Below are 27,941 nucleotides of genomic sequence, written 5' to 3'. Positions count from 1 at the left end.
GTAGAGATTTTACTCTAACATAGACACTCTCCACTCACACCTCTCTTGTGCTTTCCCGTCCCAAGCCAACGCATATTTCCTTTGCACCTAAGGCCCCTTTCACCGCATCCATCCTTTGCCTTCCCTTGTTGGACCTGAGAGAATGGACCAACTGATTGATTGAAGTTTTAAAATTCATTTGGATAAACACCTGTGCTAAATGTTATAGCTCCTTTTATTTTTCCATTTGACTTAAAAGGTTTTTTGTCAGTATGCTTTGTCACTGTAACTCACTCAATGTAATTTATGGTTAGGTTCCTTTGTTTTCATCCATATACCAAAAATTCCTTCCCCCTTGTAAGGGGATGGCCCATCATTTTCCCATTGGACACCCACTTGCTGTCCCTTCCATCTTAACTCCTTGTGGATCAACATGGAAGGAACAACAAATTTGGTTTTCAGAATTACAAATTTTTATTCTATCACACTTAATTGGAGTTCTGTGGCCTAGAGAAAACATTTCCACAAAATGTTGTCAAAATTCTTCACATGATTAACTGCCAAGGGCAAACCAATAATACAAATATATCATAATGAACAGCTTTATCTGATTAAAGGTTTGCAAGACAGACATTTGTAAATCAGTATTTTATTGTTGGTTGTGGTCATACACATAGAACCTGAACACTTAGGAAGGGTCACTGAGGAAGACGCTGAGAACACGTAAATATTAAATAGTGGTAACATCTTAAAACTATTTTATGGTACTCAACCAAGGAGCAATAAAAGGAGACCATCTGTGTCTACTGTCTTTACCTGTCAGTCCTGACTATTGTGGGGCAGAGCATCACTTCCACTGTATTTCACGAAGCGATGCTTATCATTTGTACAAAAAGGTTTTCAGTTCCTTCGTGCATGAAGGCAAAACAAAAAAATATCTATTGGTATCATAAATAAAGAGTCCTAATACTCATCACTTTTTCTTAAATAAATAAATATTGTGGTTATGAGAAAATGAGTGCATGGGAGTGGTTGGGGAGACAGGCTGATGCTGCTGATGCTGCTGTTGACTCGGGGGGTAGGGATGATGGGAAGGGAAGATGGGGTTGTCGGCAAATGGAAAGAGCAGTTGGCTTAGGTAGGATGTGTGTGTATGTGGCGAGGCACTTGCTTATTTCAGTTACTGCTTGAATTTCCATTGGAATACTGAGACTTGTTCTTCAATAGGTAGTTTGCTAACCATTCGATAGGGTCAGGTGGCCTGCAAAATACAAATACAGAATATAAATAAAAAATAAAAAAACACACACACTTAACTTATTCTAGAAATTTGGAGCCCCATCTAATCATGGACCAAGTGTTCTTCTGATTGATAGTTTGCTCTTCCATTACATTCTAATCAACATCATGTCGACATTAGAAAACCAAAATAAACATTGACACATGTTGGTGTTCCATCATCAACAGGTATTATATAGCAATAAACCTGGATATAGGTTTTGTTAGTTGTAACTTGTCTCACTGTTATGCAGATGGCCCAATATGAGCCAAGGATGCATTCTCTTCCGCAATACTGGTATAGCTCACGCTGACGCAGACATACCAGGGCATGTCTGGGCAGATATATGAAAAATTTTAATGGAAGGGGAAAGTACATTTCATAAGGCATTACACTGTATTTGTGTATTTACCTAACTATTTACCTTCTTAGAATACACAGGAATAGTTATACAGAGACCACTCATTAAATGTTTACCAATTTTGCACAGTAATAAAGTTTACAGTGACTTAGGCATCATCTTTTAATAAACTTTTTCCAGACAGCTATAAGTGGGTGGAGCTTAGTATTATGTCAGCTATCTGGGCCTGCCTCCATCTTTTACCCCACAGCTTGGTTTAAACCAGTGAGCTGTGGACTCTCAGAGATGAAGGTTGTTCCTCATTGGTCTCTCTTTGAGCCCACAATTTCAATCTTATATCCAACTGGAGACATTTAAGCTACCTACAGTATTTAGAATGGGCAGAACTAAGATTTCAACAGAAGAGAGGACTCATTCTTTGACCCTGTTAGAAGAGTGAAAGTATGATACCAGTAGTGGCAGCAGTAAAAGTATCCTGATTGGCAGTTCACAACATTTCATGTATAACAAATGACCTACCATATGGTGTTAAACTAGCCCTGGTGCTGAGAGGATGACTTCCTAGAAATCTGACATTCTCCAGTGTGTAGTATTCATTCCTTCATATTTATGAGGGTTATGGCAGATGTAAAATGGGGTAGGAGTTTGGTAGAGAAATTTGGAGTGGAAGAAAAAAATATATACACACACACGTATATATATATGTATATATATACATATCACAACTAACACCACAGTTGGACAAAAGAAAGAGCTGAACAAGTGAAACTATACATTTCAATTACTAACTGCAATCCTCTTCAGTACTGACTACCATATTGTTAACTGCAATCCTCATCAGTACTGACGACTATATTCTACCTCCCTTGTAAAGGGGAAAATGCCTTGGTATATGTATGCAATCCTCTTCAGTAGTGACTACTGAAGAGGATTGCAGTTAGCAATCGAAATATATAGATTTGCTTACTCAACTCTTTCTTTTGTCCAACTGTGGTGTTAGTTGTGATTTACAAATGTGTACATTTCTCACCAGTGATATATATATATATATATATATATATATATATATATTAACAATTATGATAAATGAAAGAAATAAAACAATAAGTAAAATGATGTTTTACAAGAAAGTTAACAGAATGACAGGAGTGAGTCAGGTCTATCTACATGTTCATCTATATACCAAAAGGCTTCTATGCCTTTCTAAAGGAGGAAGCCAGCCAAGGCATGCACCCACCCCAACCCACTCACATCAACCTTAGCTCTTTGTGGATAAAGGGCCACACTTCTCCACCCACTGTCTCTGAACCAATGCAGCAAGACACAGCACCTCCTCATTTCTCACTATTTGTCCTTTAACTCCACTATACTTCTCAAACACATCTTAACTTTTCCTTTCTGCCTCCTAAAGTTTCAAGTTTCTGCCTAATGCATTGCAGGAAAAACAACCACCCTTTATACAATCTTCTCTTTGTATCAATTCCCAGACATTTTTCATTTCCCCAAGGCATTTACATGCTTCCCTCACTCTACAATTTACCTCTACTCCCACTCCTCCATTCCCTGCACTGTGACCTTAAATAAACTGTCCTCTTCCTTGCCTTCTTTTTCCTTCCTCCTTTAGGACTTACCTCAAAATGACTACCATTCTAACCCGTTGCACATCTCATCATATTACTTTTACACAAATTTACATTCAACTTCTTCCTATCACATACATTCCTGAACTATCACTATCTTAAGACCCTTCTCGGACATCAGCCACAAATGCAGCATAATCAGAAAACAACAACCGACTCACTTCCCATTTCCCTCCAGTGTCATTAACAGAGTCCATTTCCGTCCATCACCCCCACATTTACCTCCCATGCTATCCCAGCCATGGTGACATAAACACCTGACCTTCACCTCTAAACACTCATTCTAACCATTGCCAACCCTAACACAAGCTTTACTATTCATATAAACACTGATCCTTCTAAAATTACTACATTCCTATGTCCCCTTTTCCTTTGCAATGCAGAACTATACATACACTTCAAGTACTTTAGTACACATTAAACAATCTCACTTGCCACTCCACTAAAACTGCTCCTCCCTTAGTCAAACTCTCAGCATGACACCCATCTAACCTAAATGCCTTATCAGCTTTCAATACTTTTAATGTTCTTTGTACCTCATCTTTTCTTATAGCAGTGCCATTTTCCTCTCCTACCAAAACCACCTTCCTAACGCCTCCTGCTGCAATAATCATCCCTCCCTGACCTCCACATTCAGCACTTCTCTTAAAAAATCTACCCATCTTCCTCTTCCCACCTTAACTTCCATAGAAAAGAAAAAATAAGATAAATAAATGATGGTATGACATGATTTAACATCACTAAACTCCCCCTATCGGGTTGCTAGTATGGTGCCCCCTACAGAGAACTTTGTAGCATGGAAGCAAATACAATAATGAGGAAGAAAAAAAAAGGGGGGGCAAATACAATAAATAGGTGGAGAGAAAAAATACGAGAGAGAGATAGAGAGAGAGAGAGAGAGAGAGAGAGAGAGAGAGAGAGAGAGAGAGAGAGAGAGAGAGAGACAGAGAGAGAGAGAGAGAGTACAATAAAAAATATCACTCAAAATTAACCCAACCCCTATCCCTGAAGCAATTGGTGCGTGCGTGCATGCATGCATATATATATATATATATATATATATATATATATATATATATATATATATATATATATATATATATACATATATATATATATATATATATATATAATGGGAAAGGTGAAGGGGGAAACACGGGTCTTTATCTGAATACTGAGTTTATTCCTGACTGGTTTCGCTTAAAATAGCTTCTTCAGAGGAATGTTATTCTGGGTCGAAGTTGGCAGTGTATATAGTGACCCAGGCCCATGTTCCCTCCTTGTGGAGTGGTTGGTGGCTGGTTCCAGTATAACATGTCAAACAGCATCGGTATAACATATATACACATAAATATACAAGGGCATTCTCCCCCTTACATGGGAGGTAGCCAAAGTCAAAAGGCATAATTCCACTCCCACCCATTTCATTCCCACCCACTCCACTCCCATTCACCATCCCTCCCTCCCTCCCTCCCTCTTTCCTTGGCTCCTCCTGGATGATGGGTCATCCCTGCATCTTGCCCATTGCCCTCGGTCAGAAGCAATGCAGCAAGACAGTACAATCACAGCAAGGACACTTCATTTGGAACTCAAGGAAAATTTCCATCACCTAAACAGCAATGCAATATCATAACTAGACAGTTTTCCAAAACAGTTTCAAGCCTACAACTCCTGAAAATGGGAAAATAACAAGAGACACACAAAATCAAACTAGGGACAGACACCATCATCCCTTCAACAAAGGTGAAGGAGTATAGAAACTGAAAAACTCATGCTACAGGCCCAGACAATATTTTGAACATAAATTTAAAAACTTGGGCCCAAATGCGGTGAAAGCCTTAAGAATCTTCATCCATTTCTGGCTATAAAATACAATTCCAACTATCTGGAAAATGTTCCATATAATACCCACAATAAAAAGAAAAGTGGTGGACAGGGAGCTGGTACATATGACTGATAAAAAATTATTGAGATGGTTTGGGCACATGGAAAGAATGAGTGAAGATTAGTAAAAGAGGTGTGGAAGGCAGAGGTGGCTGGAGTGAAAGGGGCTTTGAGCAAGAGGGGAATGTGCTACTATTCAAAACTTCCCGCGGAATATTTCGCGGGAAGTTTTGAATAGTAGTACATCGATTTTAGCATGAACACCAATAAGAAAAAATTAGAATGTATGGAAGCTGTATTAATAAAGAATCACCTACCAGCAATTAATATACAATTAAATATGTGTGGAACCCTGGAGCTGTTCGGGGCATCCCACGGGGCGCCAAGAAGAATTTAAACAAAAAGTACCTATCCTAGTTCATTTTGTATACATTGTATATATAATCATGATTTGTAGATTTAAAAATTTAAATTACCAGAAGATGCCTAAAGTATAGGCGAAACGTTGTAAGTAATGAATTTGTTTTTATTTCCAAAATCACTATGGTTCCATTTGGTGATATTGTGTTCTCCCTTCCTCCTACAGAAAGGAAAATAGCGAGAAGGATAGAAAGTTTAAGGAAGAAGATTTCCAGTGCTGAGTATGCTGTATTATCTAATAGAAATTATACAAATATATATGTATATATATATATATATATTATATATATACATGTATATGAATGTATGAGTGTATGTATATATATATATATATATATATATATATATATATATATATATATATATATATATATATATATATATATACAGATAAAGAAAAGAGAAAAGAAAATAATCCTACAGCCCAATCTCACTGCTACCCATTATATCCAAGCAAAGAGAAAGCTTACTAACAGAAAAAGATGCATCCAAACTACCTAATTTCTCACCAACATGGATTGAAAGAACACCTGGCAGTCATCAGCTGCCTTGAGGTCATGCCCTGGCTACATTGAATCGGACAAAACAAGTCTTCTGGAACACCTGCAGCCCCCAACTGTGTTGAGTTGAGTGTCTCCCAAGGGGCAGTTAATGCAAGGGTCATGACCTGATCCTGGTGAATATAAGAGGTCAATGAGAGTTCACTAAGCTGCACACATCAGTAGTTTCTGGGATCTCAGAGAGTCAACATCTCCGGCAGGACGTATCCTGTTTCGCAAGTTATGGGAATTTTTTACTGCATTGTCTTTGACTGATGCAGAGTAATGTGTTGTGAAATTTGAGATGCCTTTTACCTTGTGCTGCCACATGTGGTAGATTGAGTTAGGAGTCTACTGTATCAAGGAATTCAGTGCAGTGATCGCAGTGTTTTTGATATTATGATTCACGTAACTGCAGTGGTGTAAAATTCATTAGAGCATCATGAGGGTAGAGCTTTTTGAGCTAGTGTTGTGGCAGCAGTCCTTGTGAACCTTACTGCAGTAGTTCAGTACAGTGAATATGCTGTTTGCATATGTGGTAATCATGTGCCTGCATTGGTGTTCAGTATAGTGATGGTGCTTGTGCACCTACAGTGCTATGGTAGTGTTCAGTGTTGAGTTAGTGCTTATGATATCATGTATATGCATTGTTGTTCCAACAGTGTTGTGATAGTGTTGTAATATCGTATACCTGCAGTGTTTTGGTGGGGTTCAGTGCTGTGTTTGTTTTAATATGCACCTATAGCATTGCACCCACAGTGCTGTGGTGGTGTTCAGTGCTGTGTTAGTGTTTATAATATTGTGTATCAATGGTGTTGTTCCCACAGTGTTGCGAGTGTCGAGTTGTGTTACTACTCGGTTATCATGCACCTGCAGTGTTGTGGTGGTGTTCGGTGTAGCGATAGTGCTTGTCTATCATGCTCCTACGGTGTTGTATCCATGGTGCTGTGGTAGTGATCAGTGCTGTGTTGGTGCTTACAATATCATGCATCTACATTGCTGTTCCCACAGTGTTGTGATAGTGCTGGAATATCATATACCTACAGTGTTGTGGTGGTGATCAGTGTAGTGTTCAGTGCTGCATTAGTATTTATGATATTGTGCATCTACGGTGTTGTTTCCACAGTGATGTGACAGTGTTTAGTGTTGTGATAGTGCTGGGATATAGCATCCTTGTGGTGTTGCAGTGGTGTTCAGTATTGTGATAGCACCTGTAACATTATGTACCTATGGTGCTGTGGGAGTGTTACGTGCAGTGCCTTACCTATGATGATATTGTGACAAAGTATAGAGTTATAATAAAAGTGAAGTGATATAGTGTAGCAACACATAATTTATTAAGTGAAGTGAAAATTTGTGTTAATTCCTGATGTAGTGATATAATATATTGTAGTCATATAGGAATCAGTCAAGCAAAGTACATAATGAAACTGTTGTAAGAGTGAAAGTGTAGAGAAACACATAATAAATCTGTAATAATATTGCAATTGTGAAACACACAATTGGACAAGTGTGGCAGGGTATAAATTGTGATTGAGTTGTGTAATTAGTGATATCATGTAAAGGAACACAATTATTCAAACAAAATGGAAATTTGTGATAGTGTCAAGATTAGTGCAGTGTTGACTGTGTTCAAGTACTATGAAATTGTGTAGTGTAGTAAAACACACGATTAACCAAGTGAAGCTAAATGCCAAATTGTGATAGTGTTGTGACAGTGTAGTGACATAAGAGCAGTGTCATAAGTGTAATCATACAAGTGTAGTGATACTAAGTGTAGTGATATACGTGTAGTGATTTAGTATAGCAATACTCATAATTAATCAAGTAAAGAGAGGGTGACTATAATAAGTGCAGTGCAGTGAAATACATAATTGAACGAGTGTGGCGAGGTACCAATTGTGATTGGGTTGTATAAGTAAGCGATTAATCAAGCAAGGCAAAATAATTGAAATGTAATGAGTGTTGTGGTATAGTGTCCTTGTCCTCCTCAACCTCCTTCTTCCCCTCCCCCTACAACTATACTATCACTAGCCCCTATAAGCTCCCAAGACTGTACACCCACCAATGTCTTTTCTTTTTCAGCAAGGACGACTGGTTGTCCTTACCTGGGTCCCTAGATGGAATGGTATGTTGGTAGCGACATGGCAGACAGGGAGGCAGGAGGGCAGTGGCCAATGGACAACACAGATGGTGCCACTGATGTGCTCCCGAAACAAGGAAGAATCTTGGCTGTTGCAGAATAAGCAACAGCCAAATATGAACTCCAAGGACAGAAAATACTGACATGCTCACATCTGGGGTGCTGACAATATCATCAATGTTTCCCATGTATATTCATTTTTAGGTGAATCAGTTTTATTGTGAAATTCTGTAACAGACTTCCTAGAAGTTAGTGGATTGTGACTCACACAAGTTTTGTTTAGATTCTTGGGGGTGGAAAAAAAAAAAGGTTCAAAGGACAGACGGCCTCAAGAACCAAGGGAGGAATCTCCCACCATCTTCCCAACCATAATGGATGGCTTCAGGAACTGAGGAAGCTATCTCCAGCCACCTCCTGCACCAAGACTTCAGCATGGACAGACACAGAACCCCCCCCCTCCCCAAATCCTCTTTTGTGACCAGAAATTATCTTATATATCTGTTCACAGGTGCTCAACTTTGAAAATAAATTCACAAAACTTTCCCGAGTTTGCCTTCAGCCAGGCCCATGTCCCTGTTCCTGACACACTGCAAGCAATGGCTCTGGACAACAAACTTGAATAATTATCTTCAAGCAATTCATTACAACAATCATCAACTATGCCTCCATAGCATGGTTCCCAACAATCTGGATGATGAACACAAACAACTTTACAGAATAGAGTGCTGAGAACAACAACAGGATGCACTAAAACTACTCCAATTGGACACCTGGATACAGAAACCAAATTCCTCCCCATAGAACATCACATGAAAATGATGAACACAATTCTAAGCCAGAATCCTTAACATCACATCTCACAAGCACCACCAACAGAGTGCAACAAACATTTATGACAACCTGTCCTCTATACCACACTAATCATCCACACGCAGATCACTTAACAACCCTTCAAGACAGACCAAGCGAGATACTCACCAACCCGACATAAGACCCACAGGAGAAAACCCTTCCACATCTGACAAGAATTGGCATGCTTGCTGACACCATCCAGCATTGAAATAGTATTAACCCCTTCGATATGATGACGCCTACGTAGGCGTCATGAGGAGCAAGTGGGTACGCGAGGATGCCGATGTCGGCGTCTTGATTATATATATTGTAGTTGTACCTGCATGACCCCCATACTCTGTAAACTGGCTTCATCATATTTTCTATGGTTATCAAAATTCACGGGTGAAAGAGAACGAGCAATACAGCGGTAACTTTATTTTTTATAATGAGAGTATTATGACACAACATCGCACGTCTGGCAGCTACTGCTGCCCGCGAGATTTTGGCCCGTAGTGAAGGGGTTAATATAGAATAAGCCTAACCATATATTCAAACTATCCCAGATGCAATCACCACACAGAGACCTGAAGAAGAACAGCTTTCTCCAGTGATGGATGTATGGAACAAACTGGGTGAAATGAGTGTGTGCAAAAACCATACACAAATTTGAGAACAATTTTGACACTGCGAGATACAGAGATGGGACACCACAAGCATAGTTCCCCTTCCCATAAGATACAACTAGGTAAATACAGAACACATCATACTACAGTCCCTCACACTAATAATTCCTAGACAACAACACATCTCCTCTGAATGACTTGTGGACCTACAAGAAGGTTATTGCCAGTTTCTGCAGGTTGTCTGCATGATAGGCCACTGGCAATGGACTGATTGATCACTTCACTCCAATCCAACTTTCTATCTCTCCCTATTATTCTCATACACTTATCACTTGATTTTTTTTTTCTAAACCCATTTCTGTGTATTCCCTTTAACCACTTCACTCTGGGCCAAAATCTCGCGGGCAGCATTAGTTGCCAGATGTACGATGTTGCATCATAATACTCGCATCATAAAAAATAGTCACCGCTTATATCGATCGTTCTCTTTTTCACCCGTGAATTTTGATAACCATAGAAAATGTGATGAAGACAGTTTAGAGAGTATTTCATTACGCAGGGGCAACTACAATAAATATAATCAAGACGCCGATATGGCAGCATCGTGTATCCACTTGCTCCTCATGCCGCCTACGTAGGCGGCACCGTATGGAAGAGGTTAACCCCTTCCATACGGTGCCGCACACGTAGGCGTCATGAGGAGCAAGTGGATTCGCGACGCTGCCATATCGGCGTCTTGATTATATTTATTGTAGTCGCCCCTGTGTTTTTACATTCTCCCAAATGCGCCCGGAATCCCATTCTCTGTGGTTTTCAAAATTCGCGGGTGAAAGAGAGAACGATCGATATAAGCGGCGACTATATTTTATGATGCGAATATTATTTCGTTACGTCATACGTCTGGCATTGGTTGCTGCCCGCGAGATTTAAGTCCCGTATGGAAGAGGTTAAGGCCTCCTATGTCTTATAACTTCCATATCAATTCTTTGTGCAGCATCATGTCAAATGCCTTTTCCAAACTCATACATACATATACCAAAGGCTTTTTTCACCCCTTATAAGGGAGGTGGCCAAAAAACAAAGGCACAAAACCGCTCCCACCCATTCCATCCCCATCACACTCCACTCCCCCTCCCTCCCATCTTAGCACCTGGATGACGGGTCATCCCTGCATATCGCCCACTGCCCTGGGTCAGAAGCAGTGTCACAAGACACAGCACATCCACAGCAAAGCCACTTCATTAAATCGGCAGCCCGAAGGGATTTCTCCCCGTCTTCTCCTTTTATGCATGGGGGGATGGAGAGGGGGGGTCACCGATTTAATGAAGCAGCCTTGCTGTGGATGTGCTGTGTCTTGCGACATAGCTTCTGACCCAGGGCAGTGGACAAGGTGCAGGCATGACCCGTCATCCAGGAGGTGCTAAGATGGGAGGGAGTGTGGAGGGGTGTGGAGTGTATTCAGGGATGGAATGGGTGGGAATGATTTTATGCCTTTTCCTTTTTGGCTACCTCCCTTGTAAGGGGGAAAAAGCCTTGGTATATGTATGTATATATGTATGTATATATGTATGTATATATGTATGTATATGTATATATATATATATATGTATATATGTATATATGTATATATATATATATATGTATATATGTATATATGTATATATATATATATATGTATATATATGTATATATGTATATATATATATACACACCTTAGGTCTAAAAAACGCACCTTAAATCTAAATATAAATATGGCTAGACTGGTTAAAAAGAACATGTACACAGAGAAACGTACCTACAAAATTAAGGTTGCCAGACAAGTGAGATCCAACCCAAAGGGCTTCTTTCATCTCTACAGAACAAAAATAAGAAAAGGATAGGCCCAATTAAAAATGATGATGTCATGATAGATTCAAAGAAAAAAAAGAAAAAAGAAAAAAGAAAAAAATGAATGAGGTGTTTAACAAATATTTTCTCATGGTGTTTATAAGAAGAGGATAGATATGGTACCTGGCTGAGAACCGATTTTTAGTGGGGATGAAGGAAGTAGACTAACATCAGCAATAGTAAGGTAGAAGTAGTCAAACAGATTGATAGACTTAAAGCTACAAAATTCCCTGGTCCAGATGAAATTTTTTCCAAGAGTGCTTTAAGAGTGTAAATTTGAAATCTCTGACCAGCTAACAGAAATATCTAATATGTTGGAAGACACCAATTTTGTGCACATTGCTTGGGGGCAAGCAAATGTTGTTCCCGCTTTCAAAAAGGGAAATAAATTTTCTATATGCACCTACAGGCCAATCAGTTTGACATCAGTTGTAGGTAAAATGCTTGGATCAGTAATAGCTCATAGAATCGAAGATAACATTGAGAAACTCGATTCATCTCACAATATGGGTTCTCCACGGGTAAGTCATGTGTAACTAATCTTCTATCTTTTTACACTAATGTCTTCAAGGCATCCGATAACAATGACAATTACGATATTATTTACCTTGACTTTAGTAAAGCGTTCATCAAGGTATCCGACCAGACTACTAAATAAAGTCAAAGCCCATGGCATAGGAAGAAAAGAATTTGAATGGATTAGAGCTTAGATCAGTGACAAAACAAGTGTGTCATCATATATGGTGTAAAATCCAAATGGGGGAGTGTTTTTAGTGTCCCTATAGTACAGTTTTGGGTCCCTTATTGTTTATTATGTGTATAAACGTCTTGGACAAAGGGATTAATAGTGATGTTAGTAAGTTAGCGGACAACACTAAAATTGTATGTCTCATTAGGTCAGGAGAAGATGACAAGATTCTGCAGGAGGATCTTAACAAATTGTTCACATGGTCGGTGAAATAGCAAATGGACTTCAATATCTTAAAATGCAGCGTGTTAAACATAGGTTTACACAACCCAGAAAGCAGGTCTAGCTTAGACAACACTTTTCTAGAGAAAACGGAGTGCGAGAGAGATTTGGGAGTTCTGGCGAGTCATGACCTTAAATCCAGGAAAAGGTGAATTAGTGCCAGGAATAGAGGTAACAGAACATTAGGTTTCATTGCTAGAACCATTATGAATAAGAGTGCAGAGGCAATTATCAAATTCTATCTGGCTTTAGTTAGACCCATCCTTGAGTATGCAGTACAGCTATGGTCTCTATCCAATAGAATGGATATCAATTCACTAGAATCAGTATAGAGGAGAATGACCAAAATGATAGATGGGTTCAGAAATTTACATTAAGAGAGCAGGCTTAAGCACAATAACTTACACTTGCTGGAAAGACAAAGAGCGTGGGGTGATCTAATACAGGTGTTCAAGTGACTCAAAGGCTTTAATAAGGGTGACACAAACAAGGTCATCATACAAAGAAAACTGGGCAGGTCACAAATTTAGATTTATGAAGGAAATGGGCAAAAACTAGTTTACCGATTAAGTGGTCAACGAATGGAATACACTTAGAACCATGAAGTGCTGAAATTATCGGTTGTTTTTAAGAAAAGGTTTGACAAATTTATGGATGGGGATGACAGGTAGTAATGGACAAGGAATTGCCTAGTGTAGGCCTTATGGTCTCTTGTAGTTTCCTTCATTCTTATGTTCTTGCATATATATATACACATATGTATACATATATGCATACGTGTATACATATATGCATACATATATACATACATACATACACATATATATTATCAGTGTATTTGGGCAGGAGTTTTTCTCTAATGCATATATCATTAAAAGTGATGGCTAGTTTTGCATTAATTATTTTCTTATAGGTATTTTCCATATACCTTATTATATATTTATGTTCCTTAGAAAGGAAATTTATGACTTGGCTGTATGTAGTCATATTAGCTAGATCGCGATTTTGGGTTCTAGACCCTTCCTCAGTAGCTATTGGGATGTACTATCTTATTGGATAATAATTAATCTGATGAGTCTTATGAAAGTTCTAAGTTTTATACTAAGCCTTCTTACTGGCTGAACACTCTAGGGGAGGTCACCCGGTATTTCGGGCAGTGACGAAATGTCACGTGCACTAGGAGAGCCTCCGGGTGCGTGTTGTTGCGGAATGTGGCATGCTTGTGGTTATGGCGTTTTGTTTTGTGTTTGCACTGGTGGCGTTTTGTCCCATATTGGTGTTATGTCTCAAGTTTGGATTTGCACCGGTTTGTCTCATGACGATAGTCGGCTCCCAATTTTAGAAGCATTATATATTAAGGAGTTAAGCCCAGATCTAAATAAACAAGCAGACGACCTTAGAGCCCTCCCAAGCATGAGACAAACCGGTGCAAATCCAAACATGAGACATAACACCACAAAAACCTGATCCACCCAACCCCTACCTGTCCTAAACCCACACTGTTCCACACCAATTACTCCCTCTCTTCCTCTCCCAATCCTCCCGTAAGCCTTCCCAACTACAATCAACAACTGCTCCCTCTGAAACGACTACACTAATACTTGTCCCCCTTTCCCTTATAAAGTGGAACTATACAGACACTCCTCCGGTCCTCCGGCACTCTACCCTCTCTTAAACAAACATTGAATAACTTCACCAGCCAGTCCACCATCACTGTACCTCCCTTTTTTAGACATTCTGCATGACACGCACCAACCCAGGTGCCCTACCTGCTCTCATCATCTTAACAATTGCCTTCACCTCATCTTTCCTTATTCCTTCTCCATTTTCCTCACTCATCACTGTCATTTTCTGGGCACTTCCCACTACAACCACATTTCTCTCCCTATCCTCCTTCACATTTAGCATACATACATATACCAAGGCTTTTTCCCCCTTACAAGGGAGGTAGCCAAAAAGGAAAAGGCATAAAATCATTCCCACCCATTCCATCCCTGAATACACTCCACACCCCTCCACCCTCCCTCTCATCTTAGCACCTCCTGGATGACGGGTCATCCCTGCACCTTTTCCACTGCCCTGGGTCAGAAGCAGTGTCACAAGACACAGCACATCCACAGCAAGGCCGCTTCATTAAATCGGCGACCCCCCCCTCTCCGTCCCCCCATGCATAAAGGCGAAGACGGGGAGAAATCCCTTTGGGCTGCATCAAAATTTGCTCACACATACTACCTCACCCCCCATCTCCCCGTCCATTCCACCTCATGCATCACAACATCATCCATATACAACCATTCTCCATTCACCCGTCTTCTGTCCTCTCCCGTCCTTCCTCAACAGACATTCCCCTCTTCCCCAAAGCCCCCTTCACCCCATCCATCCACCTCATCCTAGGATGTCCCTTCATGTTCACTCCCTCCACATCTGCCTTCCATACCTCCACATTTAGCAACTCCCTAAAATACTCTGCCCATCTTCCTCTTACTTCTCTCTCTCTCCCACTATCATCTCTCCATCTACACCTTTTACCTCTTCTTCTCTACAAAATAGGCCTGGCTATAGAAAAACTGCTCAACATACAACCATCACATGGTGGGAACAAAATCTCATGCTGCCCCATACTAGCTATACTCAAATATATTTCTTTCTTTAGTGACTTATGGGCTAATCTGGTACCATGAACCAAGCACCATAAAAAGGTAAGTCATTACAACTGACAAATAATAGACAAATAATAGTCTATCAACCACTAAGATTCATTAATGGTGCTAATGTTTAACCGAGGGTTACAAACTGGTATATACTAAACTCACCTTAGCTTCTGGAATAATACTGACCAGCTACGAGTGAAAATAGCATGAACTCATGGGATGACTTAAGCTAATAAATTGATCTGAACTCAAGTATCTGATCTATGGAAATTAAACTCCAAAAACTAACTCACAAATATGACTTGAGCTCATGAAGTTATATCAACCAAGAAACTGACCTTTCTTTGTTAAGTTGTGTGATAGCCATTAGAAGGATGGGAACTACTGTCTGATCCAGATACTGTCTCGTTGAGAGGGAACTCAAATCAATTCGTGCCTTCTTCGCTGTAGTTTCTCCGTTGCTCTCACCACCACCTCCGCTTGCCTTCTGCACAATTCAGGGAAGGTCTGCATGAGGTTGATGAATTCAGTTTGGAGCACATACTAAGCCTTCACAAAAAAATAAAAAATTAGTGCATACTTATCATCAAGATTTATTGAAATATGACACTTAAACAGACCATTACAAATTAACCTATTCAACCAAGAAAACCGTAATATTTAAATTTTGCTAACTGACTATCCTTATTCATTTGAAGTACAGTAGACCCTTGTTTTACGCGGATTTTTATATGCGTGGTTTTGAATTTACGCGGATTTTTGGGTTTTTGTATATATATATATATATATATATATATATATATATATATATATATATATATATATATATATATATAGGCGACAGCTAATCATTGTTTCTTTTTCTAAATTTATTATTGTGACAATATAAAATAGATTTCATTTTAATTTGGTTAATCAATCGAGTTACCTGACTCGATTAGTTTTGTGGCTAAGAGTCAGCAAGTTGTTTGTGTTGAGTTTGCTGGCGTTGTGGGCATGAAGGCGGAAAATTCAGAACGTGGTTGTTGATTTTACGGGCCAGTGAGGAGGAGGAGGAGGAGGAGAAGGGCAATGTTGAAGAAGAAAGCCAGCCACAGGAAGGATTAACTTTGGACTCATTGGCAGCCTTGATACGACAGGCCTCCGCTCTCAAGGCTGCCATTTATGAGACTGACACATCCATGGTGAGGGCAATTGCGGCGCAGAATGGCATCGACAGTGTTATGGCGCCCTACAAAGCCGTTTTGCAGGACATGAAAAAGCGCCGAGTACAATTGCCCATCACCATGTTTTTACAGAAACGTGGTGGTCCAGCTAATTCTGATGCCGAGTCCGACTAGACTGCTACCTAGACTACTACCCCTTCTACATATATTCATTTCATGCACTGTTTTTTCTTGTTCTTTTGTTTGTATTGTATTGTTTTCCTATTTTTCTATTGTATTATTTTGTTCAATATGGCAATTCATTGTGGAAATAAAATTATTTGGGTTCTAATGATTGTTTTGGTATATCTCCTTCAGTGGCGGAATTTTACGCGGGGGTTCCCGGTCCCTAACCCCTGCGTAAAACGAGGATCTACTGTACATTCCTACAGGGATCTCAATTTACCTTGAATCCGTCAATCTTGAATCTGTGGTTTTTATCTACTGAATAAAACTGTCAGGCACTAGTAATAACAAAACTATAAACTATACTACCTTCTTAAAGAATAAATAGTAGAAAGAACACCACATTTCTTCAGCAAACAATACCTTAGATTTTCCTCCTGCAATTACATCACTACCTTTGTGACCAATGACAGACATCTGTGTGTGATGGTCCAGCACGATAGACAGTACACCTGCCCATTTGCAAAACTTGTCAACCCCCTCACTTCCAGCCCCCAAGGGGCTGACACTTAGTCTCTTGACTGGACCCAAAATCTTTCTCAACTTCAACTGTATTTCTTGCACCTTTTCTCACATGGAAGCTGACAACCAGTGACTCCTTCCCTTTTCCTACCACTTTCAGCTGGTGACAAACAGTCCCACACCAATACAACACCGGTAACTGTCCAAAATTTCTTCCCAGAGAAATCTGTTGGGGGGCCCTAGGACCGTTGCCAGCCATTGTGAGTTTGTGGGTTTTCCACTTGGTGGAACTTCAGGCTACAGTTACTATTATTACCTTGCCTTTTCCCATATCAATTTTTTCAACAAGGTGGTGTTTGCTGTAGCTTATATAGGACAGAATTTTTTGTACATAAAATGTGACAAGAAATGAGTTTCTGGAATAACTTATACAAGTGTGTGAAAATTTGGTTGGTATAGTGGTGTTGAGGGATCTTAATGCTAAAGTAGGAAGTGAGCCAACTGATGGAACAGTGGGGAGGTCTGGTGTAGCAAAAAAGAATTATAGTAGACAGAAGATTTGTATTGAAAGGGATATGATGTTAGCAGTGTTCAAAAAGGTAGATAAATATAAGTACAAATGAGACAAGGTGGTAGGTGGGGGAGAGATAAAGAGGGCATTAATGGATTAAAGTAGTGCTGCACAGAAGAACTGGAAAAGTTCTGGACATAAAAGTGTTTTGAGAAGAGATAGGTGGAATATCTGATCATCTGATGGAAGATCAAGAGTGGATGTATAACTGATAAAGAAAAGGAAGGGAGGTAGGGAGGTGCTGAAAGTATGCATAATGAACAAGGAAAAAGGGAAAAAATACCAGGCAAATGCGAGACTTGTGGAATATAGTGGAAAAACGGATATGTTATAAGGAGGAAGTGCTATAGTGCACAAAGGCACTATGCACGATGTTATATGTAGAAGAGGATAAGGCTTTGACCAAGGCAGTGGGATATACCAAAGTACATCTGTGATGAGAGAGGAGAATGTTAACCACTTCAGTACAATGATTAATGCTGGAGGCAAGGTCCTGAAGATTTCCCCGAAGGCATTAAGGCTTCTTGTAAAATGTCAGTTGGACCTTAACCCTTCTACAAGTAAAAAGGAATTGAAGGAGAAGATCCCTACGCTTCTCCATGATGTCTCCATCAGGACAATTCAGGAAAATATTCAGAAAGTTAAATTACTCAAAAATGAAAGCATATATGAAGCCCCTCATCACTGCAAAACAAAGGCGCCACCATGTCCAATTTGCCAGGTATCATATAGACTGAGACCTTATTCAGTGGTGTAAGGTCCTTTGGACCAACAAAGCGACCTTTTGTATAAATGAGAGCAAAGGAATGAAGGTGTGGGACTCTCTTACTGTGTCAGCATGTGACCCACACTTGACGGCGACAAGCATTACCCACCCTATCTTATAGTGTGGGGCACCCTTGGCTTTGGTGGTTTGGGGAAGGGAACCTTGTAATACTCCCTAAGGGCCAGACTGTCAACTCTGAGTGCTATATTAACCTTCTGCAGGCGAATCTAGGGGAGTGTTTTGCGAAAACCGGGTGCAAGATCTTTCAGCAGGATGGTGCCCCTTGCCACACCTCACGAATGGCCAAAAAATGGCTCAGTGATAGTGAGGTCGACTATATAGAGAATTGGCCTCGTCAATCACCCAACATTTCCCCCATAGAAATCTTATGGGGCATCATGAAGGCACACCTTCGACAGAAGGACATGTCTACAATTCCCGAGCTTGAGATAGCCATCCAGAAGATGTGGGAGGAAATTCCTGATTCCCACTGTCAGAATTTGGCCAATTCTGTCACCAAGAGGCTCCAGCAGGTCATCAAGGGCTTCCCCATTGGGAAGTAGCATTGATGGCATAAGGGTTTAATTATTTTTTGTAATTTTTAAAATAATTTGATAAAAAAAAATCCACATACATTTCCCAAGTATGCAATACAATCCATGCTGACTGTAGACAAGATTGTATATGTAAAAATACACATTAAGTAATTAGAAATTTACCTATGTACATAATGAATGAATATACACACACAATCATATATATATACACATGAAACTATCAAGTGAACATAAAAAATCAAATCAATGACCAGTAAAAATCAAACTGAAACAAAATTATAAATATATATATATATATATATATATAATTCTCTCCACTAATCTTGAAGTTCACGGACTAACTACCAATTTATGGATGAAAAATCTCACCTACTTTTTCATCCACCAATTTCTGCTTCTTTTATATTTTCATTTTTCTATTTTACTTTATATTTTTTTTTAATTCACAGCGATGATCTAAGAATCTGTGGGTAAAACTTAATTGTCGGATCAACATGGGGTTATGAATGAACTACAACTGCAAGTAATAGCAGTCATTTGTAAACAACACGTCAATATGGATTTAAAAATTTACCTACAAATCACACTTGGGATACCTGTCAAAATTTTTGTATTTTTACTAAAGATGCTGATATTAAAAATATGTTATGAAGTCATTGATTGCCTTTTTTTTTTCTTTTATATGTGGACTGAAATAAACTCTAAACTATAAACTAACACCTGCTGACCCCATTAGTGAAGTTGCAATTTGTCAAAACTACGTACCTCAATAGCATCACTTACAATGTCAGATGACTCTGCTTCGGAGTCCATCCTTCTGCAAAACAAATCAGAAATCATTTTCCAAATCTACTTAAATAATGAAATGTCAATCCTTAAGCATTCAGTTTTTGTGATACATTGTAAAGACTTGTTTGAAAGAAATGGTACACACACACATACCAAAAATCTTTCTTCCCCATATCTGGGACATGGCAAAGTTAAAAGTATAAACTCACCCTATACCCATTTATTCTCCCTCTCAATTTAGCTCCTCATGGATAAAGGATTCTCTCTGGTTCTTCTCACACTCTTCAGGTCAGAGGCAATCCTGCAAGACACACTCCATAGCTGGACCTGACAGCCAGTACTTGTTAACCCCCACTGCTTCCTTTCATGGCAACCCCTACTTCATCTTTCCAAGAAATATACAGTAGTAGACAAAAAGAAAGCCCTTTGAACTATGCCATATCCATTTAACTATTCTCTATTCACATCTCTTTCGCACAACAGACATTTCTCCTGCATTTGATGACCCATTCACCCTATCCATCCGCTTCATTCTTGGTCCTCCCCTGGAGTTCCCTCCATCCACTTCTGCTTTACACATTTTTTACTTGCCTTACTTCATCCAGCCCCTCCACATAACAAATCCATCTCAGCATTCTTTAGTCAACCCTATCTGCCAGCTCTCTTTCCATCCCTGCTCTTTGCCTAGCCTTTACATTTCTCACTCTATCCATTCTCATAGCCACCATCACACTTTTTGAACACCTCTCATTGTACACACTAGGTTCCTCCTTCCTGCCTACTTCCAATTCCGAGTCTTCATTTTATAACATGCTGTGGGCACAATCACTTCTGCCAACACCATCTTCATTTCATCCCAACTTTTTGCTGCCTCTTCTGTTCCCTCCCATCCTCCCTATCCCAATACCATTGATGCACACTTTAGCACAATTCCTCCTTAAAACATACCCATTCTTCCTCTACCGTTTCTTGTTCATAATTTTGCCTGGTATATTTTTATCTACTTTACACACCTTTAGCACTTTTCTGCCTCCTTCACTTTTTTCTCCTCCATTTAACCTACAATACCATATAATACCCTCTTTGCATCCATTTCCAGGTGTCTATTTCTTAAGACATTTTTTAATCCCTCAAGACAATTACTTGCTTTTCTCAATCTATAATTTACCTCCACCTCCACTCCTCCCTTTCCTGCCACATATGATCCCAAATACTTAATGCTATCCACTTCTTCCAGCCTCTCTCCTTTAAGACTTACTTCCAACTTTCTGTCATCCTCTTCCTTTACACATCTCACCTTACTTTTACTCACATTTACTTTAAGACAAAACAAACACATAATAAGCCTCAACACAGAAACAAATTCCTCCACATATAACCACCAAACATCTCATCTTCCACTACTCCATCCTAGCCATATCCAGACAACACAATAATTCTTCCATGAGTGAGTTATGGACCAGTCAAGCGGCTGATGCTAGTTACTAGGAAGCTGTGGGTCTCCTGCAAAACAGACTTGGGACAATGGATGGATTGATTGACGTTTATTTACTTCCATTACTCCATAATTCACCTCAACCCCTCCATTCTTAAGTGTGACCTCAAATATTTCAAGCTCTCCACTTCCTCCAACCTCTCACCCTGATCTACCGTCAGCCCTTGTAAATATAATCACTTTGGTAATTTTTTAGAAGTGCATACCTGTGCAATATAACAGTAGAAGATTTTAAATTAATTTTGTAAATCATAATACATCAATGTCTACATACATACATATACCAAAGGCTTTTCCCCCTTATAAGGGAGGTAGCCAAAATACAAAGGCATAGAAACCACGCCCACCCTTTCCATCCCCTACATACTCCTCTCCCCTCCCTCTTATCTTGGCACCTCCTGGATGACGGGTCTTCCCTGCATCTTGTCCACTGCTCTGGGTCAGAAGCAGTGTTGCAAGACACAGCACATCCACAGCAAGACCGCTTCATTAAATCGGTGACCACCCTCTCCGTCCTCTCATGCAGAAAAGGAGAAGACAGGGAGAAATCCCTTTGGGCTGCATCAATTTATTTCTTACTGTTACATACTCCCCCACCCACTCCCCCTCATGCATCACAGCATCATCCATACACAACCATTCTCCATTCACCCCTACCTTTTGTCCTCTCCTGTCCTTCATCTACAGACATTCCCCTCTTTCCCAATGCCCCTTTTACCACATCCATCCATCTCATCCTAATTTTTTAATGCTTCATCATGTAGGTGTGCACTTCTAAAGAAAATACACTTACTTTAGCCCACATTTACTTTCAGATTTCTTTCACAGATCCTCCCAAACTCCATCACTAACCTAATAAAAGATACAAGAAAAAAAGGAGTGAATCCAAAAGCGAGCAACCAAGATTATCCCAGGTCTGAATGACAACACATCTGAGGAAAGAATGAAAACGTGGACTTCTAAAATCAGAAGAGCAAAAAGGTGACATGATAGCAATCAATTCATCGTCCCTGGTGTCTTCTGCAGAAGACCTGCCTTCAGGTCACTGACAACAGCCTCCAGGTAGGTCCAAGTCTCTAAGGTAAGTCCACTCAAGTCATTCTAGCCCAAATTGGAGACCAGATGCTGGACTTGTACCTCTTTGAATAGATGGGATTGCTCGAGTCCCTTTGACGTCTTTAGCAAAGTGTGGATAACTGTCATCTGTCTTCTTGGAACGGTGTCATCCTCTGTTCTTTGTTTTGACACTCAATACAGCTACTTGAAAGCAAGACATTGCAGCACATAATGGATAACTACAGAAAAAAAAAATGGAGAAAGAGGATTTGCTGGTATGGGATGAAAGATTAACAAGAGGACATAACAAAAAATTGAGAGCAAATTTGTCTGAATGACATTTGGAAGTATAGCTTTCTGTATAGATTTGTAGATTTATAGAACAAGCTGGATGAAAACAATCCTGGCCAAAAACATAAACAGAGTTAATAAGAAGAGGTAAAGAGACTGGACCACACAAGCAGAGCTCCAATCCTATATATGCACTAATACAATGCACACAACAGTCTAAAGTTTCTTTGCATAGATCTATAAGAGGACCCAAGGACCAATGCCAGCTTCTGCAGAGGTACAAGTTTCAGTAAATTTCTAGAAGTGCACACCTATGCAATATAACAACAGAATATTAAATAATGTCGTGAAGATCAAATTTTAGTTGTGTACACCTATGCGATATAGCAACAGAAAATTAATTATTAATTTAGTAAATTATAATAGATCAACGCAATATGCAATTTTCTTGGTGGAAATCAATAACAAAAAAGTTGCTCAAAACTATTTTCTAACAAACAAAGTCGCAGCAGTTGAATGATATGCCATGTTCATTTTGATAGGTGTTGAGGTTGAAGAAATGAAAGGATGATAAATTAGTCTATTCTAACCTAACCTATGTAACCTAACCAATGTTTAGTGATTCGGTACCTCAAATTCTAAAGATCATCTTGGTTGCCCTCATCATCATGGATGCTGATGGCCTGATTATTATTGTACCTTGAGCAACTAAAAGACGATGGCACAACCCTGTGTTCTCTCATAAAGTCCAAGGAAGCCCTATTGTCTTTGTAACAGTGCTTATTAACCCATTCAATACGAGCCAAAATCTCGTGGGCAGCATTAGCTGCCACACGTGCGATGTTGCATCATAATACTCGCATTATAAGAAATAAAGTCACCACTGTATTAATCATTTTCTCTTTCGCCCGTGAATTTTGATAACCATAGAAAACATGATGAAGCCAGTTTACAGAGTATGGGGGTCACACAGGTACAACTACAATAAATATAATCAAGACGCCAACGTCGGCATCCTCGCGTACCCACTTGCTCCTCATGACGCCTACGTAGGCGTCACCGTATGGAAGGGGTTAATGTCACCTGGAGTTGAAGAACACCTGGTCCACAATGTGAAAGCCATTGTCTGATAGTGACTGGACTGGCATGGCATCTGGACTGTATCCTAGCGGCTTCATATGTTAGTAAATTTGCTTGTAGCAAGTTTTTTTGTTTTTTTTTCCGCCAAGAAAATTGCATATTGCATTCATGTATTATAATTTACAAAATCAATATCTAATTTTCTAATGCTATATTGTGTAGGTGTGCACAACTAAGATAATGCCATTGTAAATTATAAATCAACATGATATACAGTATGTTATTCTTGGCAGAAATTAATGATAGAAAAAATTACTAAAAGCTAAAAGCAAATATAGCTGGGTAAAGGTTCAGTTGTGCACATGGACACGATATAGCAATAGAAAATTATTTTGCAAATTGTAATGTTTCAATGTAATATGCAATTATCTTGGCGGAAATAAAAAACAAAAAAAGTTGCTAAAACAGATTTCATAAGTAACAAAGTCGTGCCGGATGAATGGTATGCCATGTTTGTTATGATAGATGCTGACGTCGATGAAATGAAAGGATGAAAAATTCGTCGAACCTAACCTAACATGTATTTAGTAAATCGGTACCTGTAATTTAAGGTCATCCAAATCATCACCGTCGTCACTGATGTTGGCAGCCTTTTCAATCACTCTTTCTGATTGCGGGGTATATAGGTTTTTCATAGCTTGAAGGAATGCATGGATTTCAGCTCCATAGCATTCCTTCAAGAATATATACCTCACGAGGTACTGGCAGAAGTACCGAAGGCATACACCAGGCCTCAACTGGACAGGGCAGACAACACTTCACAAACGACAAGATGGCTTCCCGATCCTATGCTAGCGACTTCATTTGTTAGTATATTTGCTTGTAGCAAGGTCTTTTTTATTTTTATTTCCACCAAGAAAATCACATATTACGTCCATGTATTATAATTTACAAAATTAATATTTGATTTTCTAACGCTATATCGTGACATCTGAACAAATAATCATAGCTGCTTTGATTAGTTGAGATCCCATCTTTGTTTTGGTAGAGGCAGAGGTTGAATAAATTAAAGTATGATAAATTCATCTATTCTAACCTAACCTAACCAGCATTTAGTAAAGTGGTACCTGTCTTTCCAGATATCATCAGGTTGTTGCTGTTGTCATCTCTGACCTCCAAATCTATCAAAACAAAGATGGTGTCTAAAGGAGTTGATGCAATTTCATTTCTGCACAGCTTTTAGCAACATTTTCCAATACTGATTTCCACCAAGAAAAATATCTATTACATTGATTATAATTTACATAATTAACATTTAATTTTCTAATGCTATAACACTGTGCACTTCTAAAAAAAAAAAATAACCAAGTCTCTAGTCAATGAAAACAAAGGCAACAATAACTATTAAAAGTAATTCCATTAGAAGATTAAAAAATGGCAAACATAACTCTATTAAAAGTAATACCATTAGAAGATTTAAAAAACGGCAAACAAGTTAAACATCACACTTCTAATGAATAGCCTGAGCCATGAGGGTCCAAAGATCTTTAATATCCTCCCAAGAGATATAAGAGATATCACCGGCTACATAGTGGACAGACTGAGGGCTGGACTGGATAAATTCCTATCATCAGTACCAGGTGAACCACCTGTACCAGGCTACACTGCTGGATGCCGGTCGACAAACACCATAACAGACCAGGTGACCTTAAAGAAATTGGACACCAGGAATGGTAACAGTGGCGGATCACCTCGGCTGTAAAGAGGTCTTCTAGACATATGCATATCCAAGTAAGTATAGTATTTCTATCCATTTGAATTTCTGATCATTTGATGATTATCAAGAGATACTTATCGTACTAGTATCTACAAGAGAACAGACTAACTTATGGCTAGTGTCGGGATACACAATCACAACAGGTACGGGAAACTGATAGGTTATACTAGAATGTTCATTGCAAAATATTTGAACTGGGTCTAGGTATTCAATAACTTTGTGTTTCAAAGAAACAATTCTTTGCGAGAAAGATGATGTCCAACAGTACATGAACAATAATTAAACTATGTGCTTAATAACTGTGGACAACAATAAATATATGTAATGCAAGTTTTGCCCTGGGACTGTGGTCTGTGGCCACCTTGTTTGCAAACAACACAAGACAACCTTAGCGGTTGGGTCCTTTTTCCTAAGTAATCGCATAGTGTCACTAATTTGATAAAGGGCTATTCTATCATACACTTTCATAAAAGTAAATCTAGCTTAACAAATCAAAATGCATATTCTATGGCACTATAAACAGTATGGGGCTTTGCATTGAACTTCAAACCTCACAAGTCCGACAAGATCCACCCCATGCACCATTATTACCTTCCCCGTAGTTGTCCTTAACCACCACCTCGTCGAATATTAGCTGCACTAAGTCCCAAACCAGTTCTGCGAAGCAAGAATCATTGAAGTACTCCTGATAGAAACAAGTGCCTAATTCAGACAGCACAAGGAAGGCTGCTTGTTAGAGAGACGCGGGCTCATGTAAACAATAAAACAACGACGACGTTTGTCTTTTGTTTGTGTAATGAATAGTTGTATAAATATTTATATCAAAACATGAGCATACCAGTATTGTATATTGCACAATAACACATGAAAAGCCATGTGAAGTATAGTAGATTATATATATGCCTCTATGATTGCATGGCGAATTTTATGAATAGCATTCAGGTTCCTTGTCCTTCCAGCTTCAATTGTGCTCTATAGGTTGTCTTTTTTCACATCAAGTTCGAGTTTTTTCACGTCGTTTTGTGGCTTGACGCCGGGTTACTCTATCCTTTATCGTTGAATTTTTATTTTAATGTTTTCTTCACGCTGAATAATAGTGAGCGTTTAAGATTTATACCCAATAAACAAGTAGGCCAATGCATGATAAATTAAGTGAAAATGCATAGAGAAATGAAAACTTAGGAGACAATTGCCTTGTTTGCGAGGAAAAGAGGATGTTGCTAATGAAAACGAAGATTGAGTAAACAGTAAGTCAAAAGAAAATGCAGTGGAAACACAAGTGGCAAGTTTACAAACACATTATAGGCTTTGATGGCTAAAACAAACTGGAAATAGCAAGATTGAAAATGGTACGGTGAGATATAAATATCACTCCAAATAAGGCAGATATCTCTATCCCGAGAGCTTACCCCCTTAAAAGGTAGCCAAGTCAAAGGCACGTACCTGTACCTCTATTTATATGTGTGTGTGTGTAATTCACCATGGTTTCACCATGGTCTGGGATCACGTGTTGAACTCGTGATCGACAGATATTTTCCTCCCTGAAGAGTACTCAGAGCTCATATATGACCTATCTATGGCTTGTGTTGTGACCTTACACGCACACACACATATCCAACTCCCCGCCCACGAGAGTTGGAGTAACAAACCGGTGTTTACTAATGAGAGGTTAGATAAAGTACCTAACTGTGATCCGATTTTTAGAGGGGATGAAGAAAGTAGTCTATCTAATGTCAGCATTAGTAAAGAAGTAGTCAAGCAGATTGAATGACTTAAAGGTACATTTATTTATGTATTCTTATGCATTTATTTATTTATGTATTTTCATGCATTTATTTATGTATTTTTATGCATTTATTTATGTATTTTTATGCATTTATTTATGTATTTTTATGCATTTATTTATGTATTTTTATGCATTTATTTATGTATTTTATTTGTTATTTACATTATTATAGTTTTTATTCATTATTTTATTATTATTATGATTTTTCGCATCCCACCTAGATATGGACCAAAAGGTCTCCTGTCGGCATGCTCCGCCTTTGTAATCCTTTGTAAAATCCCTGGGACCAGACGAAATTTTCCCGAGAATGCTTAAAGACTAAATTTGAAATCTGTGACCAGTTAACTGAAATATTTAATAAATCAGTAGACACTGGTTTTGTGCCTATTGCGGCAAACGTTGTTCCTGTTTTTAAGAAGGGAGATAGATTGTCTATATGCAACTACAGGCCAATTAGTTTGACATCGGTTATAGGAAAAATGCATGAGTCAGTAATAGTAAATAGACTCAGAGAACACATCGAAAGACATAATTTAATTCGCGATTCACAGCATGGTTTCTCCAAGGGTAAATCATGTGTGACTAATCTTCTATCCTTTTACACTAAAGTATATAAGGCGTCAGATAACAATGATAATTACGATCTTATTTACCTCGACTTTAGCAAAGCGTTCGACAAGGTGCCACACCAGAGAATACTAAATAAAATC

The 27,941-nt window shown here is 38.9% G+C and overlaps 1 protein-coding gene across 1 annotated transcript; it reads right to left on the bottom strand.

Annotated features, from left to right (window-relative positions):
* Window positions 1–612: 612 nt before the first annotated feature.
* Window positions 613–26,015, bottom strand: LOC143024589 (protein dpy-30 homolog). Its single transcript, XM_076183425.1, has 4 exons — window positions 25,996–26,015; window positions 19,723–19,774; window positions 15,549–15,697; window positions 613–1,240 (listed from the first exon to the last, which is right to left on the bottom strand). Exons 2-4 carry the CDS (start codon window positions 19,768–19,770, stop codon window positions 1,156–1,158), a joined length of 282 nt encoding a protein of 93 aa, XP_076039540.1. The 5' UTR covers window positions 19,771–19,774; window positions 25,996–26,015; the 3' UTR covers window positions 613–1,155.
* Between the last annotated feature and the right edge of the window lie 1,926 nt (window positions 26,016–27,941).

Source organism: Oratosquilla oratoria, chromosome 4, assembly GCF_046742065.1.
Source record: "Oratosquilla oratoria isolate Oo_2021 chromosome 4, ASM4674206v1, whole genome shotgun sequence".
In the NCBI taxonomy this organism is placed as follows: Eukaryota; Metazoa; Arthropoda; class Malacostraca; order Stomatopoda; family Squillidae; genus Oratosquilla; species Oratosquilla oratoria.
The sequence above is the reverse complement of the archived record's forward strand: the minus strand, read 5'-3'. Positions and strand labels throughout refer to the sequence as shown.

Coding starts and splice junctions, on each gene's coding strand:
- LOC143024589 (XM_076183425.1), bottom strand. CDS start 19,770: ATGGACTCCGAAGCAGAGTCATCTGACATTGTAAGTGATGCTATTGAG. Junction 15,698..19,722: donor TTGTAAGTGATGCTATTGAG/GTACGTAGTTTT, acceptor TGAATTGTGCAG/AAGGCAAGCGGAGGTGGTGG. Junction 1,241..15,548: donor ACACAACTTAACAAAGAAAG/GTCAGTTTCTTG, acceptor TGTATTTTGCAG/GCCACCTGACCCTATCGAAT.